At 45.0% G+C, this 22,190-nt stretch overlaps 1 protein-coding gene across 2 annotated transcripts in view; it reads left to right on the top strand.

The window, feature by feature from the left end:
- Positions 1 to 22,190, top strand: part of PDE4A (phosphodiesterase 4A) — a 974,338-nt gene that overhangs the window by 879,927 nt on the left and 72,221 nt on the right. For both annotated transcript variants that reach the window (XM_078640009.1, XM_078640014.1), the window contains exons 8-10: positions 10,856 to 11,064; positions 16,808 to 16,906; positions 19,098 to 19,262. In XM_078640009.1, the coding sequence (XP_078496135.1) occupies positions 10,856 to 11,064; positions 16,808 to 16,906; positions 19,098 to 19,262 (473 nt within the window). The remainder of the gene's footprint in view (positions 1 to 10,855; positions 11,065 to 16,807; positions 16,907 to 19,097; positions 19,263 to 22,190) is intronic.

Genomic DNA, 22,190 nt, shown 5'->3' with positions numbered 1-22,190 from the left:
GTCAACCTTTGCGAAGGTTCTTCCCCTGCGCAACAATATGAGCTGCCTCTTTATTAGTATATTTTGATCTATTTAGCCTTGAAACATTTTTTGTTACAGTCTGCAGATGACGCAGCAAATAGTGGATTCTGTGGTAACTGGGCGAAATCCATAAATAAAGGCGCTGCATGGCATAATTCCGGAGGCTCTGCCAATACGTTCTTATTGAGCACTCGGGCCTGTTCAGTCAGGCTCTCAGCTGTGCTCTCAGTCTTTAAGGCCTGGTCTCTTTGAGCACTTGGATCTACAGTCGCGAGCACTCTGATCCGCTCACTGAAGCCTACTCTTCGACACACCCAGGCATGCCATCCTCTGTAAAGCACCCAGGGCTGTCCTCCCAAACATCATTGTCTTCAAAGCAGTCTAGCCTTCTCCTTGTATTGTCAAATATTCCCACTCAGACACCAGTATTGACTCTCTCAAGAGCTCAGACTTGTTCTGTCGAGCGCTCCCGCCAGCTCTCGCAAGTATTTAGGTGTGTTTTTTAAGCACAATTGCCCAGGCTTTGTCAGGTTCAGTGTGAGACTTGCAGGCCTGCTCTGTGTTAAACACCCAGGTACACTCCCTCAGGCACTAAATTCTGCTTTCTCAAGCGCTCACAAGCACACAGCCCCCCTTTCAAGCACTCATGTTCTCCCAGGCACTCACTCTCATTCCCGCAGTCATTCCCTTTTAAGCACCAGCCACTGCCTTCTCATTCAGCACTCACACCTGTTCTCTCAGGTCTTCAGGTGTGCGCTTAAGTTCGAGGGCCTGAGCTTCCATGTGCCCCGGTCCATTGTCTCAGTCACTCAAGTGTGCTTCCTCAAGTACTCCGGCCAACTCACAGTCCTTTCTCAAGTGCTCAGACATGGCTCTCGCAAGCTTTCCAGTCGTATATTTGGAAGCACTCTCGCCTTTTCCTTCTATAATCAAGTGTTCCCTTTCAGAGACTCAAATGTGATCTCTCAAGCTCGCGGATCAGCCGTCTCAAGCACTGAGGTCTGTCCTTACAAGCACTGAAATCTGTCTTCTCCAGCACTCAAGCCTGCTCTCTCAAGAATTGGAACAGTTCCCGGAAGCTCATTCCTCTGCTTTCTGAAGCGCTCAGGTACATTCTTTCGAGCACTCACGCCTGCTCTCTTAAACCCTGATCCCTGCTTCTTGACGTTCTCGAGTCCATAACCCCGGCTCGCTGAAACATTAGGGTCTTTCTTTTCAGCTCCACTGCCTTTGCACTGAGTGCCCAGGGTTATTCTCTCATGTGCACCGGTGCACTCTGAAGCTTGCAGGCCTGCTCTCTCAAGCACCCAGGCCCGTTCTTTCAAACTCGGAGGTCAGCTCTCTCAAGCACTCAGACCTGCTGTTCCAAGCACCTGGATCTGCTCTCAAAACTCATCAGTCCTTCCAAGCACTAATATCTGCTCTCTCAAGCCTTCTCTCTTAAGCACTCCGTCGACCTCTCTCAAGCACTCGGATGTGTTTTGTTCGCTCAGACACTCAGATAAGCTAGCAAACTCTCAGACTTTCTCTCAAAGTCTGAGGCTTCCCCTCGAAATGAGTCAACGGCTTTCTCAACACCCAGAACCACACACTTCGGTTGCAGGGATTACTAAAACAAGGGAAATATTTTCTGTACTTGACCGCCATCTAGTGGAGTGTGCAGTTTCATGCATCATTTCTTTTCATTTGCCTTCCGGTGTGGAATCTTCCATTCCCATCGACGTATTGTATTGTATTGTATTGATATAGCGCTTACTACCCCTGACGAGGCGTCGAAGCGCTTTTTCGGCGAGTAGCACGCTACTCCGGGACCCATAGAGTATTAGTGTTGAATTAGTATAGTGAAACATGCAAGTACATTTTAAGTGGTGGATAGATTATTCAGTTATTTGGATTTGGAATGCTAATAGAAGGATAGAGTAGGACAAAGGTTTGTATTTATATAGCGCTTGTTGATGCACGCTATTCAGGAAGCCTACAAAGGATTAGGGGTGAATTAATATGGTGAAATGTGAAGTAATTTCAGTGGTGGATATTTGCATTGTAGCATTTATTTCGTTCTCACTACTCCTACGTGGGGCACTGAAGCGCTTGTCTATATGGGTAGCATGCTACACCGCGTGTAGTTGGAAGGGTGTTGTCTTTGTTTTTATCCTATGTGTAAACTGTTTTCATGTCGTGCCTGAGGGCCACGCAGCTTGTCTTTACTGTGTACGCAGCTCAACGCTTAGCAGTGTGATGGGTGAAAAAGTGTGAGAGAGGTGCACCTTTATGGTTTTCAGTAAGCTGGCAGCTTTGATCAGCTCTGTAGTAGGCTTGGGTGCATTTCACCGCGCTCCGCGGAGTTCTGCAAGCGGTGCAGTCTGTTAAGTCATGCTGCTCGCACTGATTTTTAGCACCAGGAGTCTGTCCCATGCTTTAAAATCAGTGCGAACAACACTGTGCGTCGCTCTCGAGGGCACTGCTGCTCGAGTATACACATTCTACTGTAGCAGCAGCTTCCTCAATGTGAGAGGCAGATTTCTCAATGCAAGCAGTCGTGACCTGCTACGACCTCCCTCATTGGGTGGAGTTCTAGCGCATGATTTTTTCTCACAAGCTCTTGCCAGCCTGCGGTTGGCGACCTGCTTTAGAGAAAAAACTCTGCGTCACTTCGCAGAGTTTTGCGGAACTCATTGCAGAGTAGGCAAAACTCTGTGAACTCTGTGGAATTCTTTGCCCAACCCTACTCTGTGGGTCTCTTTATCGTATTTCTTCAGACCACAGTCTAGGATGCTGAGATTTTTGTTTTTTTAAGATCCCAGGCAAGGATAGGTTGGAAGGAGACACTGGATGGTGGGAAGATTTGGTGAGATGGACTTTATTAAATTATCCCTTATTTGATTGTCATTGTGGGAGAAGCAAAGGAGTGCTCCTAATATGCGATTAATTGGGACCTTCAGTGGTGGACTAAATTAGAGTCATCCCTTGGCTATCAGTGTATGGCAGCTCTCTTCGGTTATTCCCTGCCTGTTCAGGTGAGTTTAGGCTGTTTATTGCTGTGGACTGGTACAGTACTGGTTGATCGATATAACCTGAATCGACTCTGTTTTATGTGAGTGCAACAGGGCCAAGCATCTTAAGGCAGTTGTTATGCAGCCTGTTTCAACTACAACCTGCAGCACGATTGCTGAATGTTATGGTATTGGTATTAGTATTAGTGTGGGCCAGAATTGTTATAAATGAATTTACATTAGTATATAATACCCAGATTAGACACAGGTCAGTCCTTGATTACTCACCCACACATAGAAAGTTGTGTGATTGTCTGTGTGCTGTAGATTGTACTCAGAGTGATTATTGTTCTAACCCCCCACCCCCCCTCCATCTCAGAGTTATGGGAATGTGTAGTTATCTTAGCCATGTTTGTATGTCTCTTCTGATTACTAAGTGCTTTTGTATGCTTGAAATCTAGGGTGATTGTGAGTTCCAATGTTCGAAGGTTTGTACTGCGAAAGCAGTGCCTTCTATGGATTTCTTGTAGTAAGGCGGTAAGACAGTCTTTGGTACAGGCCTGGAGCGCAGTGCCTTGTTTTGTTTGCAGCTCTTGAGTTTCATTTGTATGTATAGTGTTCCTTTTGCGTAAGAGGTGCAGTGGGCAGTCAGTACAAAGTGCCTTGAAAAACTCTCGTCTACCTACAGGAAGCCAGTGGAGTGCTAGCAGGCGGTGTGTTGTGTGTTCTCTGGGTTGGATGTTTTTGGCAGCAAAACAATATAGCACATGGTTCTTGCACAACAATGTGATAAATTAATTGTTTAATTTGGCAGAAGGTTAGATTATTTACCCCAAGCACCAGGACCTTGTCTCTCAGTTGCAAACTCAGCTTCTTTTTCGGCAACTTTCTTCATATTCATTTTGCATTTTCAGACATGGCACAGGTTCCTCAACCTAGGTGGCTAAAGACACACGAAGACAGCTTACCTATTGCTCATGTTTTGAGATCAGTGCAAACATGTCACCTACACAAACAAGCACTTGGTTGACAGAATGAAAGAAACCTGACCTCGGTGTTAACAAATGTGAACCTCGTTGGAGCCTCAACAAAATAAGAACTTCCTATTGATCTAGCAGTGGACTAAAAGAGTGGGGATCAGAAAAGTTGTGAACTTTTTCCACATAAATTCTTCAATGAAGTTTCCTTCAAAGCTTCAAAAGTTCATAAAAGTTTAAATCGCAAGAAAAAAACTCTAAAAGTATGTTTACCTACTAAAATCTCATATTTTAGAACCACAAGAAAGGCAACACAGTTGACTAGTAGAAACTGCATGGGAATAAAAACTTTGGATCTAAGATCAGGTTTTTACAGTCAAATACCTGAGTTTACATTACTCTAAACATCAGAAAACACCACAGCACTCAGTAAAAGTCCCTACTCAATTTAAAGATTATAGACCAAAGATTTGCAGTTCCATTGCAGTTTTCAATGTTATTGAAGACAAAGAGAGGTTCTGTGATCATGGGTGCATTCAGTTTGATTCAACCAGTCTTGATCATATACAACAGCCGATCTGTGTTCGTCACAAGGTGATTTTTTAAAGGCTGTAAAAACATTCGAACTGCATCAGTATCAAAGGTACATGTAAATTCTTAGAGAGTTTACACGTAAAAGGGCAAGAAAAAGCGTAACGAGAAACAGACAAACTAAGTGCAAAAAGTTCACTAGATCAATTTTATATAAGTATCAATCAATCAGGGGTTTATAAAGGGTGCTACTCACCCGCGAGGGTCTCAAGGCGCTGGGGGGGGAAATGGAGCTCCGTTTCAGTCGAAAATCCAGGTCTTGATGTTCTTCCTGAAGGATTGGAGGGTGGGAGAGCGTCTGATGTCGACGGGGAGCTCATTTCAGGCTTTTTCTGCTATGTACGAGAAAGTTCTTCAGCCTGCTCTGGTTCGGCGGATGCAGGGGGTTTTAGCGAGGGCAAGGTTGGCGGAGCGGAGGTTCCTCTTAGATACGTGGAAGGATACTCGTTGAGGTATTTGGGTCCGATGTTGTGGAGAGATTTGTAGGTATGGGTGAACAGTTTGAAGGTTACTCTCTTCGAGACGGGGAGCCAGTGGAGATCGAGCAGGTGTTGGGTCATGTGTTCGTGCCGCTGGGTACCGAGGACGAGTCTGGCTGCGGCGTTCTGGATGGCTTTGAGCTTGTGGAGGAGAGTTCTGTTGATTCGGGCGTAGAGGGTGTTGCTGTAGTCGAGTCAGATGGTTACGAGAGTGTGGATGATGGTTCTTCTGCAATCGGAGGGGGGCGTGGTCCATTTGAAGGTCTTGCGGAGGATCCGGAAACAGTTGAAACAAGTGGAGGCGACGAAGTTGATCTGGCGGGTCATGGTGAGGGAGGAGTCGAGGATGATGCAGAGGTTCCGTGCATGGTCAGTCGGGGTGGGCAGGCTCTCGAGGGTGGAGTGCCACCAGGTGTTGTCCGAGGTGAAGGGTCTGAGGATGAGGACCTCGGTCTTCTCTGAGTTGAGCTTTAAGCAGCTGCTCTTCATCCAGGCCGCGACGTCCCTCATTCCTTGCTGGAAGCCGAGTCTGGTTTCTTCGGGGGTTTTGGTGAGAGAGAGGATGAGCTGGGTATCGTCGGCGTATGATACTATGCTGAGCTTGTGCTGTCTGACGATGGTGGCAAGGGGGGCCATGTAGATGTTGAAAAGCGTGGGGCTGAATGATGATCCTTGGGGTACTCCGCAGTTGATCTCTGTGGGTTCAGAGAGGAACGGGGGAGTCTGATCTTCTGGTTTCTGCTGGAGAGAAAGGAATGTATCCAGGAGAGGGTGGTTCCTTGTATTCCAGCATTGCGCAGTCTGGCAGCGAGGGTGTGATGAGAGACGGTGTCGAAAGCTACAGAGAGGTCTAGTAGGATGAGGGCCTCTTTGTGTCCCTGGTCAAGTAGCGTGCAGATGTCATCGGTGGCCGTGAGGAGAGTGGTCTTGGTGCTGTGGTTGCTGCATAAGCCAGACAGGGATGCGTCCAGGATGGAGTTCTCTGTGATGAAGGATGTCAGCTGGCCATTTACGAGTCTTTCTGTGACTTTGGCTTCAACGAGGAGGAGAGAGATGGTCCGGTAGTTTTTCAGGTCTGTTGGGTCGGCCGTGGGCTTCTTAAGGAGGGGTTTGACGTCTGCTCGCTTCCAGGCGTCTGGGAAGTGCCGGACTTGAAGGAGGCGTTGATGGTACGTCCTAGTTTGGGTGAGATGGCGGCGGCAGCCCTGTGGTAGATGTGCAGTGGGTGGGGGTCCGTGGGGGCTCCTGAGTGGGTGTTCCTCATGGTTATAGTGATGAGTTCGACAGTGGCAGGATTCCAAGTTTTGATGGTTAGTTCTTTGTTGGTGGTGGTGGCGAGGGGGGCAGTGTCCCGCGTCTGCTCGCTGAAGCTGTCGTAGAGTGCCTTGATTTTTGAGTGGAAATACGAGCTGAGCTTGTCGCATAGCTCCTGGGATGGTGTGACGTCCGTGGCTTTGTTGGGGGGTTTAGTGAGTTGCTGTAAGATGTTGAAGAGTACTTTGGTGTTGGTTGCATTGGTGTTGATTTTGTTCTTGATGAAAGTCCTACCTTCTTGCAGTTCGGTGGTGAACCAGGCTGCTTTCAGGGGACGTGGTTTGCCGGGGTGGCGTAGGGGTACCAGCTTGTCGGCGCAGCTGGAGATCAAGCGGTGAAATTCCTTGGCTGCAGAGTTGGCGTTGGTCGTGGTGCCTGGTGGGTCTCGGAGGAGGGTGATGTTAAGATGCTCCTCTGTGATCTTACTCCAGTTGCTTAGAGGCAGGCACGGGGGAGTTGGGTGCGGTGGGAGCATTGAAGGTTCAATGAATGCAGTGGTGATCCGTCCAGAGGGGCTGTGAGGTGTGGCTGAAATGGATGTTCGTCCCTCCTGCGAAGATGGGGTCGAGGGTGTGTCCTGCCCTGTGAGTGGTGGTGGTAACAAGCTGCTTTAGACCGAGGTTGAGGAGGTTGTCTAGGAGGGAGAAGGAGTCTGGGTCGCTACGGTTGTCCAGGTGGAAGCTCAGGTCTCCGAGTAGGATGTAGTCCATCGAGGCGATGGCGTGGGGGGTGACCAGGTCAGCGATGGTGGTTGCGGCCTGAGAGCGTGGTCCGGTGGGTCTGTAGGTGAGTGTTCCATGTAGCGTGGTTCTGCGGTTGATCTGGATCTGGAAGTGTAGGTGTTCTGTGTTGGAGTTGTGCTGTCACTTGGGTTGGAGGTGGAGAGTCGAAGGGAGGTCTTGTGTGCGATGGTGAGTCCCTCTCCAGGGCGGTGGGGGCGGTCCCTTCTCTGGATCTTGTATTCGTCTGGGATGGCGGTGGCGTTAGTTCAGGTCTCAGTGAGGGAGGCGACATTGGGTGAGAGGGTGTCGAGCAGGTCCCAGATCCCAACGGCGTGTTTGTGTAGGGAGCGTACGTTGAGGAGAATGCAGGTCAGGGCTTTGGTGATGCTGGCGTCCGGCGAGTCTTTGGCGGTCGCGGTGTCAGATCTGTCTGTCCTCCGGATCGGTTTGATACTCAGGTCCGCCCCTTGATATACCCTAGTCTTGATAGCCGTAATGGGCAAGGTCAAAGGGAGGATCAAGTGAGGAAAGGAAAGGATAGGAACAGTAAGGAGGGAGATCTGAAACAATAACAGCAATAGTAAATACCGTCTCGTGTTCTCTTTCTAACATAACTAGTACAAAGCAGATAAAACCAATGCAAATTCTAAATACCTGTAACAAATAAAAAGGACACGTTTGATTTGAGAACCTTCTATCTAGTACGTGCTGAGCGGTATTAGTACCAGTGCTCCGTTAAGGCTGTAGTGAGGGAAACATAGAAAAAGCCAATCATTGTACACATGACGCAAGTACACAAAAGCAACGGAAGGTGTATACCACCTTTTACTATGCACAAGGAAGTATGTATCCTGAACCTACCTTTTCTTAGACTCCACTATACTTCACACGGATAGAGCGTAGTCCCATACCACTCAGTGTACCCCTGTTAAATAGAGCCCGAAAAGACAAGTAAAAAATAAAGTCTTACTTCAGCAAAACGTACTGATATTATATAAATATGTCAGGTTATCAAATAGTTATTTGATTCAGCCATAGGAAGGTTACGTCACCAACATTTCCAAGTTCAGATAAACATAAAGAGAATACTTAGTCAGTAGCGCTTGGAGCAAAAGGAAGAATAATTGAGCTAAGCGTGTATAGTCCTGTGCAAGAGCCTTGAATCCCTGCGTGACCATAAGGAAGTCACCGCTAAGGTGCAGAACGCTTGTATCCTGCTGGTGGGGAAAGCAGGTTTGAATAAATCAAACCACAGAGAGTCCGCACTCTGCATGAGCCAGGAGAGGCTCCCCAACAGAGTGAGGCCCAACAAAATCTGGAATAAAGGTACCGGCACAGAACTATGGGCAGTTGGTGCACAGCACCCTTACCATACCGCTACGATTCCTGGAAACGCTGAAACAGCAAGGACGAAGAATTTCCAATGCTCTTGCGGGTGCCGCCACTTCCTATATGGGTGCTTCCTCGCAGCGTCATGCTTCCGGTTGCTGAGCTCCCTGGGAACTGTAGTTCGCAGTTGCGCTTCCACATTCTTAGCGTCGCGGACAGAGTTTAGATCAGACATCATAGCGTACGCTTGGATAAGCGCACTCTAGACCAGCGCACATGACAGCGGGGGGGCATTGATGGAGAAAGAAGGTAAGTCAGCAGTGTCTGCAGGAGAACTGTCCCTGGATGGTGTTAGGTGTGGCTCTTTGGCAGGCCTTGTGTCCGCCGGGGTTGAGTGCGCGGAGGGTGGCGGAGTTGTATTGGTGGGCGTCCGGAGATCCTGGGTTTCTGGCACTGACTCCGGTCTGGTCGTGGATGGGTGCAGACAGTCTTGACAGCGGGCAAGTAGGGGAGGGGGGCGGGACTAGAGGTCGGGAGGCGGGGGTGGGGCTGTATCGGGGGAGGGGCCGCAGGTGCGGCAGTGGCGAGAAAATAAGTGACCAAACACAGCGGAGAAAAAACACAGAGAACAGTACAGAATTTAAAACTATTCAAAAAGTGGTATCAGCAAAGAAACTGCAAGAAAACTAGAACAGGAGGCAGTATGGAGACACCTGTGGCGCTGGGTCGGGCTGCCAGTGCGAACACTGCCCCAGGAAGGGCTCTGTACTGGGGTGGTCCAGCGGTGAGGCGAAGCTGCTGGGGAGAGGGATGGCATTGACCAGAGGTCAAGGCTTCACGCGCGCTCCCCCGCAGCGGTCGCCATTAAGTAGGAGAGGGTGGGCCGGACCAGAGGTTGGGAGGCAGGAGCGGGGCTGTATCGGGGGGAGGAGCAACAGGGGCGGCAGCGGCGGGAAAGTAAGTGACCAAGCACAGCAGAGAAAAAAACACAGAACAGTACAGAATTCAAAAAGAATCAAAAAGTGGTATCAGCAAAGAAACAGCAGAAAAATCGGAACAACAGGCCGGATGGAAACTCCAGTGGCGCTGGGTCGGGCAGCCGGCGTGAACAGTGCTCCAGGAAGGGGGGAGAGGCCGCAGGGGCAGCAGTGGCGGGAAAGTAAGTGACCAAGCACAGTGGAGAAAAAAACATAGAGAACAGTACAGAATTCAAAAACAATCAAAAAGTGGTATCAGCAAAGAACTGGCAAGAAAAATGGAACAGCAGGCAGTATGGAGACACCTGTGGCACTGGTTTGGGCTGCCGGCGCGAACACTGCTCCAGGAAGGGCTCTTTATCGGGCTGTCCGGCGGTGAGGCGGAGCTGCTGGGGAGAGTGCTGGCCCGGACCAGAGGTCAATGCTTCACGCACGCTCCCCCGCAACCGTCGCCATTAAGTAGAGGAAGGGTTATAATATGTTGTAGAAAATAAATTCATATCAACAAAGCTAACACTAGGTAAAGGTTTCTTAATGTAAATGCTTCTCTAGAAGTAGACCTAAGGTAAGGTAGTGTACTTGCAGATAGGTCCAGCAGCAAATTGATAGCCCGAGATGTCCATCCCAAAAAGTAAGTCCTTACTCGTATTCCCCAGGTGATGTGTATCGTGTCTTCTTCCATTGGTTTATAAACTGGTTTATAAACAGTTTTCGATGCGCCTTTCTTACGTGATTTCCTCAGCACTTTTTTATCTCCACACTAACATCATCACTGCTATTACTTTCTGCTACAAAACACCGATCTAGTGAACTCTTTACACTTAGTTTGTCTCTACAAATCTTTGATCTATAATCTTTCGAATGAATATGGACTTTTACTTAGTACTGTGGTGTTTTCTGAAGTTCAATGTACACGCTGGATCTTTGACCCTTTGTGATTTGGTACCTCCGGTAGTAGGGTGTCGTACACCGCGTTAGCACCAACCTCAAATACCTATTGAGTGTTATTGTTATAATAAAAGATTACTTCTTCGTAAATACGTTGTCAAGTAGATTATAAGATGTAGATATAATTGAAGATAATATCTCTTAGTTACATTCACAAGTATAAATAGCTCTACTAGGATCAGCATCCTTGCTGCTCAGCCCACTCCGTACAACTAGCCTTCATGCCAAGCAGGCACTCCTCAACATTCCAATAAATCACACTCGCACTGGCTGAGCAGCAGGGAACTGAGAACTATGGAGGTGTGATTATAAACCCACTACTGCCAATCTGAAATTTGTTTTACAATTTACTTGCCCAGTTCCTTGCTCAACCACAAGGTTGTATCTTTTATGCTTATTGACGTGTTTCAACTGCAGCTGCCAGTTTCAATATATTGGTGTTTTATTGTTGCCTCATTTGCTTCTGTTAATTTATCTTTTTTGCCCCGCTTGTTCCCAAATCAGACAAACAGAACGATGTGGAGATCCCCTCGCCTACTCAAAAGGAACGAGAAAGCAAGAAGAAAAAACTGCAGATGCAACAACAGCAACTACAACAGCAACCTATGGGCCAGATAAGCGGGGTCAAGAAACTAATGCACAGCTCAAGCCTAACCAACTGCAGCATCCCCAGGTTTGGAGTCAAGACAGACCAGGAGGAGGCTCTGGGAAAGGTATGGTATTTGTCATCATCACTGCGAATCTTGGTAGATCCCCAACATGATCACGACACACAGGAACCTCTTCCGATCAGCCAGTCACACCTGCCAGATCTATATCAGATGCATTTGCTCCCTCTCTGAATAATTTGGCCAGGTCATTTTAACTACATTGCTGTCTCATTGTTGCTTCCACATTTGACCTGATTTTACTAGTGCTTTCATCAAAATTAAACTTGTAAACTATAGCAGGTTTATAGTATCCAAAATCCATGTTCCATTACCTAACTTTAGATTGACTTATTGATATGTCTTTCATTTTTCAGGTTTTGCCTTATTGCTTTTTTAAAATTAGTTCAGAAATCACTACCTTTGCTAAAAAAAACTTCAAAATCATGCTCAAAGCGTGTTAGACTTAAACAAGTGAGTATCAATGTGTCAGCTCCAAGTTCATTCCTACAACACCTTTTAAAAATTAGATACCTATGTAACTTGTTGCTTTTAGTCAGTCTTTCAAAACGGAGGCTGCACTCTGTCCTCACCAAGTGTGTGCCATCTTAACGCCATTAAAGTGAAGCGTTCGCCAGAGACTATTAGCAAATTGTGCTGTTTAACAGAGTAATTGTCAATAGTTACCAATAGTGGCAACGCTGGGGGTACTAAAGTGGCAAAAGGCCGTAATGCTATTGGGTAGATCGGAGTGGATCCTCGTTTCGCCATCTTCCATTTTCCCAGCTCCCCTCAGGAAGCCCTCTTTTCCTACCAGTTCTCTGCTGAGCTGTACCCTCAAAGTCAGAGATCACAATCTTTGCTAGAACTCTCGAGCCTCACAATTACAGCGAATTCACAACCATGCGCACTTTAACACTATATAGATTGAGAGAGCATCAGAGATTTTTTTATGATTTGGAAGCAGAGTTACATTTTTAATATGAGTTTGCTCATTGTTAGGTGTATAGTTCCATAAAAGACAATTTGACCATCACAATTTGTCAGGAGTGAGGCCATCTTACTTTTTGTATTACACTCTATGCCGTTTATAGAATCCCTCCCCAGCTTGCGCCAACAGCTTAATAGGAATAAGACCCTCTCTCCACTGAGCCACAAAGTTCACTGAGGGTCAAATTCACAAAGATGGACCTAAGTGTAACTTTACTACTTTTTAGTATTCACAAAGGTAAGTTACTACTAGTATTTTACTACTAATAATTTTACTAGTAGTAACTTTACTAGTAGTATCTTTATTAGTATGAACGTTATTAGTAGTAAAGTTACTGGAAGTAACTTACCTTTGTGAATACTAAAAAGTAGTAAAGTTACACTTAAGTCCAAGTTTACTAATTTTTGGTATTCACAAAAGTAAGTTGCCACTAGTAACTTTACTACTAGTAACTGTACTAGTAGTAAAGTTAGTAGTCGTATCTTACCTTTGTGGATACAAAAAAGTAATAAACTTAGACTTAAGTCTTATTTTACCTTTGTGAATCAGGCCCGAGCATCCAAAAGTTGACATCAGAGTCTTTGCTATGCAGACCTCGAGCTGCTGAACTACTTCCCTTCCATCCCTCAACCATTCCAGGCAGGCAGTCCTTTTAAGAAATGCTTAAAAACATGGGTCTTTCCAGTGGCGTAGCAAGGTCAGGTGGTACCCGGTGCGGAAAAATTCTTGTCATCCCTGGCTTGACAAAATGGCAAAAATAGGTGTTTAAAACATATTTTTGCCATTTAGTCACCCCCCTCAGTGATGGGAAACAGCCTTTACAACAAGGTTTTTACTTCATTAAGCCTTTAGCACGCATTCTTTAGCACGCATATTTTTGCTGCGAATATGCATTTAAAACGCATGCCAATACCATACATTTAAGGTAAATTGGGGGTGGGGGTCTCCCCCCACAAATACCTTGTTTTTAAATATAAAAACAATGGGGCTCATTATGATAGCGGATAATCCGCATACTCCGGGCCGGCGGAAGCCACCGCCGGCCCGGAGTATGCGGATTATCCGCCGCAGTGACTTGGAAGACCCACCGCCAGATCAGGATGGCGGTGGGAGTGCGTGTGGACCAGCGGCGGACGGCAGGTCCGTCCGCCGCTGATCCGCGGTGTAAGGAGGGATATTTGGTGACGGTGTCTGCAGGACACCGTCAACCAAATCAGGATTTGCACAAACACATGCTTTTCCGCGGCGGTTTTTCCGCCGTGGAAAAGCATGTGGACTTTGGCTTTTGGGGGCCCGTTGCGGGCCCCCAGGGTGTCGGGGGGTGGGGGGTGCACATGGGGGGTACCTATGGTACCCCCCAACATTTACATGCACAAAGCGGCAGGCACCGCGCGGTGCCTGCCGCTTTGTGCATGTAAATGTAAAACATGCAGTTTTAACATTGCGGCGGCGCTGCTTCAAGCAGCACCCGCCGCAATGTTAAAACATACAGGATGTGACCGCCAGGGTGGCGGTCACATCCTGATTTGCACGGAGGGACCGCCGCTGCCCCCTGCGGACGGTCCCTCCACCTCTGGGGTGGCGGACGGACGCAAGTCCGTCCGCCATCCTAATCGGCCCCATTGTGTGGTATTGGTATGCGTTTGAAATGCATTATCACAATAAAAACACGGGCGCTAAAAAATGTGCCGCATAGGCATGCGATATAATTGGATGCGTTGTACCACCGTACAACCCTCAGTGATGACACCCTGGGCGCGGCCTGCCCCCCCCTTCCTACGCCACTTGGTCTTTCATAAATATAGCATGTGGCATCGCGTTTAGTTGGTGTTATGTCCCAATATTAAACCTTACATGTCACCCTTACAAAATTTTGGACCCAAACAAATCGACTACCAAAATATTTGTAACGTTAAATCTATTTAGGGAAGTATAGATTCATTAGTTGTAACTCCACGTCCATCTGCATTGCCTTTGTATATGTTTATGAACATTTATCCATTGTACGTGGATGTGAAGTTATGACTAACAAATCTGTACTTTTGAATGCATACTTATCTTGCCAATGTTGTGGGAGCTGATATTCTGGATAAGATATAATTGCAGGTTGACATTTTGTCACCAGATATTGTGACATTGTCTCGACGCTACAGAATAAAAGACTCCGACAAAATGAGCAAATCTTCAAGATTTGGGGAGCTCTCTGGAAATTAAGAAGGTGCTCAGTGTTCTCATCTGGGATGGAGAAATGTGAGTGCAGTACTTTGCTCAGGCCCGTTTTATGCTTCTAACTCGACGAGCAGCTACGTCATGAAACACAACTATTCCCCTACAGCCTCGTCATCAGTGTGTATGGCAGTGGTCTTCAAACTTTTTGATGCCGAGCCACCTCATCATGTTTTAGGCGTAAGGACCCCCTCCCGAAAACAAAACTCTAGAACCTGGTAGCCCTTATCATTGACAACCATAAATGTTCTCCAGAGAAACGGTTAATCTGTGGTTGCACCTCATTAGTACCAGTGTAACACCCAAATATAGCAATAAGCAAAAAAAAAGGTGATCAGAGCAGCTTTACAAATGGCCTTCTAGAGAGCGGCAACACCTGTTGCTGCTTTTTAGTAACTTTTAAACCATTTGAGTAAATACATTTTGTTGTGTTAAAATCAGCAGATTATGCAGCAGATGATGGATTATGTGGCAAATGCGTCAAATCTGTAATTATGCAAAAATTGCTGCGGCCGCGCAATCACATAATTCCAGTGGCACTTGGTATAATAGCTGTAAAGCACGGGCTGCAACTTTATTGCACGGCATTAGAGGAAAACTATACTGTATTTCATGGCATGCTGACAGCTTGGCATTTACAGCTGCATGTAACTGGAGGTAGCTGAACATCATTCATCATAATTAAAACATACGTACGTTTTCAGGTCCTTTCACCATTGGGTAGCTACATAAAAAATAACGGGCAGCTTCAATAAATAAAAAATACAATTTAAAAAGTTGTTCCTCAGTGGAAAATACAATACAATAAATTAGGAAACCTCTATTAGTTAATGCATTGCAAAAGTCTGTGTGAAAGGAGAGAGCCACATAATTAAATCGTGGTTGGTGCAGTGGAGAATAGTGACTTGTGTATTTTTAGTGCTATGAGGTCACAGACTGTGACAGAAAGCACTGTGAATATTTAAGTCTTTATTTTATACTTACATTACACATAGTATAAGATAGACCGCTACAAAATGCGCAAAATGTTTTATGATAAAATGGTGCTTCCAAGACATGTGGGCTGCTTCCAAAATATTGGGGCTATTTATAAGCCCCTTTGCGCTGCTGCGTCATTTTTTATGATGCTCTGGTTGCGCAGAGAGCAGACCCATATCTACAATGTCACGCAAAGTCCCTTCGCGTAGATTTTCGTGGACTCCTAGATATGGTGTAAGGCAACACACTCCGGTAATGCAGCGCACGTCGGAGCGTTGCCTTACATTGCGTAGGAGGGCGCGTTCCATAGGCATTGCGGTGGGTTTTCCCATGGGTTTTGACACATTCCTAGATTTACAAGGATCTGTAAATCTGAGGATGGGTCAAAACTGTAAGCTGCCCCAGGGGATGCGCAACAAGGAGAAATATATTTATTTCTCATCAATTGTTTCGTCTTTTTCTGTGTAGCACACATAGAAAGAGGAAAAGGCCTCCATGGGTTGTTTTTGCGCAGGAAGGCGTGCCTTCTTGCACAAAAACAATCCTGCCAACAATGCAGACACCGGTGCACCATGGTGTAAGGGTGCCTGCATTGTCTCTAGGCACCAAATCGTGCGCCAGCAGAAAGGACAGCATCTTATAAATACAGTCTATTCCTGCCCTTCGGAAAACAGGGTGCGTTTAAAAAGAAAAAATGAAACCTTGATGTTTCATTTTTTAAGAGTAGGCAGTGAGTTGTGGGACCACTGCCTGCTCTTAAAAATATTTTTATTTACAGTCTCAAAGGGGAAAGGTTCCTTTAGGGACCCCGTCCCCTTTGGAAATGGGTTGCCATCAGTTTTAAACTGAAGGTGAAGTATTACTGTTTTGCGGTTGGAATTTGGTCGCACAACAGTAACACATACCATACCAATTTAGTATTTGGAAGGGACATCCTAAACACGCCACATCTAAATTCCAAATCATAAACTGAATCGCATTTTGTACATTTGAAAAAGCATGTTTCCAGTCGCAAGTAATCCCAAATCAGTGAATCAGGTACTTTGCAACTGGGAAAATGCTTTGTACATGATGTGTCTCTAAGTGTCAAAGTGCAAAAATAGCCGACCCCATTGAACCCAACATGAAATAGAAAAATGGATACTACTTTGCAGCAATATAAGGATCAATTAGTATCCTCGCCTACTCCAACAGAATTAAAGATTTAGTGAATAAACAAATCCGAATAACAGAGAAATACAGAGAACCAACACCCGGTGGCACACATTGCAGCAGTTGAATCAGACTGGCTAAGTTACTTCTTCAGGTGCCCATCTTACACATGTAAAGGTTCATGCCCAGTTCACTGGGAGACTATTGGATTGCCCTGATCTGTGTTTAGTAGGGGATTTTAGTTCAACACTCATCATTGGAATTGCAAAACTGCAAGTCCCAGAAAGAAAAGTGTTTTTGGCTACCATGCTACATGACGTATATAAGATGTCAGTTTACCAGAGTCTATTTTGACCAGTCCATTTCTGTTCCCGAAACTTTCATATTTTTGGCAAAGCAAATATTTTGAAACATGTATTCAGTGTCTCCTCTAATGTATCTCTGTTGACAATTCTTTTACAGGAACTCGACAATTTGAACAAGTGGGGCCTTAACATATTCCGGGTTGCTGAATATACGAATAACCGGCCGCTGAGCTGCATCATTTACAGCATTTTCCAGGTACAGACGTTTTTGTGATACAGATGTTCCTGAGTGCTGTGCTTCATGATAGGCAAAATGGCTACACCATGAACCCCAAGATTTTCCAAGAATTGGCAAAGCCAATAAGCTTCGCCTTTGGGAATGATTGGCTTTGCCAATGGTTTTTAACGAGCCCGTACAGATTCCTGAAGCTCTGCAGCATGGTTAAAAAGTAAACAAAAAGTCCGGGCTATGACATTACCGGGTGCCTCATTTACAGGCACATGCAACACGCATTGGCAAGCCTACAAAATGACATGAATGTTTTTTTTTCTTTTTATTTCCTAATTAGAGTTAGATCAGTAAATAAAAAATGTGGTTTGAGGCACTGGTGGGGGGAAGCAACAAGGGTGTGGGTGGGGAAGGGAATCAATATGTGGGGGTAGAAGCAACACAGATGGTGGGAAGGGCAGAAGCAACTGTTAGGGCATAGGAAGCATTACAGAGGGCAGGGGTATGCAACACGGATGAGAGAGAAATGTTAAAATGTTGGGTGGAAGCGTACGGGTGAAAAATAAATGTGGTGGGAGACGAACGTGAGGGGTGAGCACAACACGGAGAGGGTGTGAGAAAAGCACACGGATAAAAGTAAAAAGTAAGGAGCACGACAGAGGGGAGGTAGAGAAGCAGACAAGGGAGGAAGTTGGAAAACACACACACTTTTGTGGAGTGCTTAACAAAAGAAAAAAGTAGTGCTTCAAAAGTGAGCAGTGGAATCACACAAGTAATGCATTCCTGTCCTAGGAGAGGAAAAAACACTAAAACAGGAACTAAAGCCTACACAAACAGACAAATTAAAGGCAGAGAGTAAGAATAAGGTCAACCCATGGTAAGCAATGGACGAGTTCTAAGCCCAATGTAAGCTGACAATATGTCTTTTCACCAACAGACAGCTTGTGCAGTCTGGTAGGCAAGACCTAAAAACTATTCTGGGTAATCAAGTCATGACAATCACACACACCTTGGAATGTTGAGAATAAGAGGGACCTTGCTTTGGAATGGGAGGCAGGACCCCACATTGCTTAAAGTGCAAATTTCCTTTTAGGCGGAGCAATGCAAATTAATGTGAAAAGATGGCATTTACTTCGTCATTTAATTGTGACTCTACCCTGTGTAAATGGACTGTTGCAAGGAAAGATGCAAGGAAAATACAGAAACTACAGTACAACATTCAGATCTCATTTTTGAGTGAATTGAATTTCCGTCTTGGAAACAAGGTTGTCCAGGTGACATGGAGCCACAGGGTTAACCTATCAGTAATGCCCCTGTTGTATGAAATGCACGTGTGTTGGATGGACACGACCAATGGTATTGCTGGTCAAATCTCCCTAAGGAGTTCAACTTCTGTGAAAGCCATCTTAAGGTCAGGCAGACCAGTCTGGATTTATTCGTGGTGAATGGGATGAGGGCACCAGCTTAGCGGTAAAGGTCAGGCAGGACACTTATTTATCATTGTTCACACTGAACCCTTCTCACAATTTCTGCATTTCCTAGCTCACGCCATTAATGTGATAGAGGTTCACTTTTAAAATGGTTAACAAGCTTCTAACGTATCTGAGTGAATGAGCCTACTGCAGAAATGTAATAACGATAGCAACAATTATAACTATCGTAATGATAATAATAATGCAAATGAGAATATCAATAATAATTATTAGTAAAGCTGTTGGCATTATTCTTATTAGTAGATCTTATTAAGAATTGGTATTACTAATACTCATTGCTATGGTCTTTATTGTTATTATGTTATGACCTTGTTATGCCTATGGGTATTATTAATAATATTTTTATAGATAGATCCAAGGATCACAGGTTTGAATTCCGGTAGTTCTGACTCAGCTTTTCATCCTTTCATGGTCAATAACTAGCACGTTCCAGAGAGTTTGATTATAGTAGCACTTGTTATGTTGCTATATAAAAGTCTGTGAAGTTAACATGACTATGTTGGCAATTGATGTACAAAAAACAAGTGAAAAGACAGATTAACACAATACTGAGGTCCTGTCTATGCACATTATCTTCTACCAGTGATAAACGTTCAGAAGGTGGAACTGGGGATGAGTCGTTGAGTAGGTACAAACTTCGCACTCGAAATCAGCCTGGGTGCTGGGGAGCGTAATGCATGTAAGGAATTTCTGAGACACTAATATTTCTGATCTTTCCTCTCTAGGAACGAGATCTATTGAAAACCTTCAAGATCCCTGTGGACACTTTGATCACGTATATCATGACGCTAGAGGACCACTACCATGCTGACGTCGCCTACCATAACAGCCTGCACGCGGCCGATGTCACACAGTCGACGCATGCGCTGTTGTCCACGCCAGCGTTAGACGTAAGTGACATCTCTCTCTCAGGAATCAGGTCTCCAAAGATGTATACGGTTCATGATCCTGCACTCTTAGTTCTGGGAGTCTATGGCAATTGTCATGTGAAAAATAACTCAAAAGTATTCATGCAACTTCTGCGCAAGGCTTTAACCAAACAGTTTATATTTTCTGCCACTGAAGTCTTCGAAGCCCTCTATATAGCTGATTCAAACATTGAAGGTCCCCCTCCAACTGGACTAGACTGTCAAAACCAAGATAAGGCATCTGTGTGTTCACAGCAAATGCCCCATTGATGAAGGATTCGGGTGATTGGCCGGCGTGTCAATGCAAAGCTTTTGAAGTATTCTGCGTCTTACATGGTGGATTTTGTGGCTTAACTGCAGCACAGATGCCAAGAATTCATGGAATGGTAGGCAGCATTTGGATATTTCTCTCAAGTAGGAACCCAGCATTACATATAGGATGCACCTACTGATTCCCTTGTGGAATCTAATGGAGATTTATGGCCTGTTAGGGACGTAGTGGATGAGGAAAGGGTGATCCTCCACAGGGAGGGGATAGGTATCAGGCTCAGAAACTTGCAGCTGGAGTCTCTTTTATTTGGGTCCATCTTCACTAACTCAAGCTTTTGAAAACGTGCTAGTGTAGCAATATGAAAGGCCCTGCTGGTGCCAGTCTGGTACAGTGGCTATTGAGAAGTCTTAAACCATATTTTCTGAAATTTCAAAGCAGAGAAGCTCGTTTAGTATCTCGCCCACCCACTAACCCCAGAGAAAGGCTGGAATCATTTTTTTGTTGGGAATAAGGTTTTTTCCCTTGTTTGCGTCTGACCAGCATGTGGCAGAGAATATATAGTTTTAATGTATAGGCTCTCCAAGAACGAGAGTGCAGGACTTGCTTGTCTTTTGGGTATTTTAGGATGTGAGCCCTTGGCATGTCACATAACTGGATTGTTTTATGAAGACTTCCTGAGTGGTAGTCAATAAATACTACAAGACATCTTTTAAAGAACTGTGCAATATGCATCAGCTGAAGAATACTGAAAGTATGTTGGATGCCTGCTTGCTCTAGACAAGGGCTAATGACAGAATGTTTAGATAGATAAGATAGTTCAGAAGTCTGGTATATGAATTATGTGACAATTTTTGCTGTGGTGTTTTGCTGTAAAACTATTGCATACGTATATTGTTTTAATGTACTGTGTGTGTGATATTGTTTGTTTAAAACGCATAACTTGACAGATTAAAACTGACATCATAGTTCGATGGATGAAAATCCTTTTCTCAGTCTGAACGACATGAACTGGCTCTAGATTTCTGGGGTTACTAGGGTTCTGCTGAGGTTCAGAGGGGATTTTGCCAGGTCCACTGGGGTGGATAGGGCGGAGTCAAGAATGATGTGCAGATGATTGGCCACAGCCTTTTGGCATAGGTGAGCTAAACAACAATAGATTTTGACCAACCTTTAACCGTGGCTTGTATTGGTTCAGACATTTTTATGTAAGCGGCATGGGTAAGCACCTGGAAGATGTAGTAACCGCTGGCCTAACCAGCCTGTGGGAGTTGCTTGTGTTCCCATTCAGGGAAAAGCACTAGCTTTGCAGCTCGAATTGAACTGTCCTCTCTGGGGCATGGCCAAGACTGGTTTGCATATGGTTTCTTCCTTTTTTTAATTACATAGATGACATACACAATTATGGAATTCAATGCACTCTGAGTGCTTGGTAGTGGTTCAGATTGAATCAAGCATCCCATCCGTCGCCATTCTCCTGGAATCAAGCACATGCCTTGCTCCGTAGGCTTACATGGTGCGGAGTACATGAGAGGTTGGTGCAAGCAGTATAAAAAGAAAGGTATTAGGAGATTTTAGCAGCTTTGATTACTGTTTATTCAGAGAGTAAGGGAAATCCCAAACTTTTAAGGAAAGTACCAAGCTGAGGTTTTAGAGCTAGAATGCAGATTTGACAAGAGGTCATGGGTAAAAAAAACAAGACATTTGTAAAATCAAAAAAAGACTACTTCAAACAACAGTTGTAAAATAAAGAAGGCTTAAAATCTATTTTTACTATTTGGATCCTTAATTTTTCTTTGTGTTATTTTTTTTAAAAAATAAGATAAAAACGGTCAGTCTGTATCTGGAGTACGCCCTGGAGGAAGCAGCAACAAACCGAAGAAGAGAGAGGGCTTGGTGTGCCAAGATGAGCACGCTTTAGAACACAGAGGCAAGAGAGGAGACTACAAGAGGAAAAGTTAAAGCTCTTGTTATCAGACCCCAGCAGGTCCATGCAGTTCCAGGCAGCAGGATGCCATGGCAGCCATATTGGAGTGGTTCATGTGACCCTGTTCTAAAAACACAGGGAATTCTACAGCTAGGATGGCTAGGGAGGGTTTATGTCCCATTCTTATTTCTAAATATAACAGTGACATGTAAACTCCGCATTAATGTGCTTAAAACAGCATTTAAGAAGACCAGAAAATCTTATTTAAAAATAACATCTCTATACAACACAATAAATCCCTATACATAAAGTTATTTTAAACTTGATATTTCTATTTCAAGATTTTAAGAAAACGGTTCTTTACTTTGATCTTAACTAGAACTCTTAGTAAGGCAGCGTTTGCCCTTCTGTAGATCCAAGTGAGTGATCAAATTGACCATTGATAATTTCAGAGGCATTTCTAAGTGACATTTAGACACATGTAGAAGAATGCAAAGAACAACAATAAACATATAAAATCCGAGCAAAACTTAAGAAGGCCGTTATGTAATGTAATGTGAATTTGTAGAGCTCGGTTTGTCACATGTGAGGGTGTGCAGGCGCTGACTAAGTGAGCCTAGGCAAGTCTGGGCCTAAGTACAGGCAGTCTCGATGGTCCCAAAAGAAGACTAACTGAATAGCCAGATCTTCAGCTTCTTGCCAAATTCAAGAAGTG

This window comes from Lissotriton helveticus, chromosome 1_1 (genome assembly GCF_964261635.1).
Source record: "Lissotriton helveticus chromosome 1_1, aLisHel1.1, whole genome shotgun sequence".
Classification (NCBI taxonomy): Eukaryota; Metazoa; Chordata; class Amphibia; order Caudata; family Salamandridae; genus Lissotriton; species Lissotriton helveticus.
This window is presented reverse-complemented; position numbering and strand designations above follow the sequence as displayed.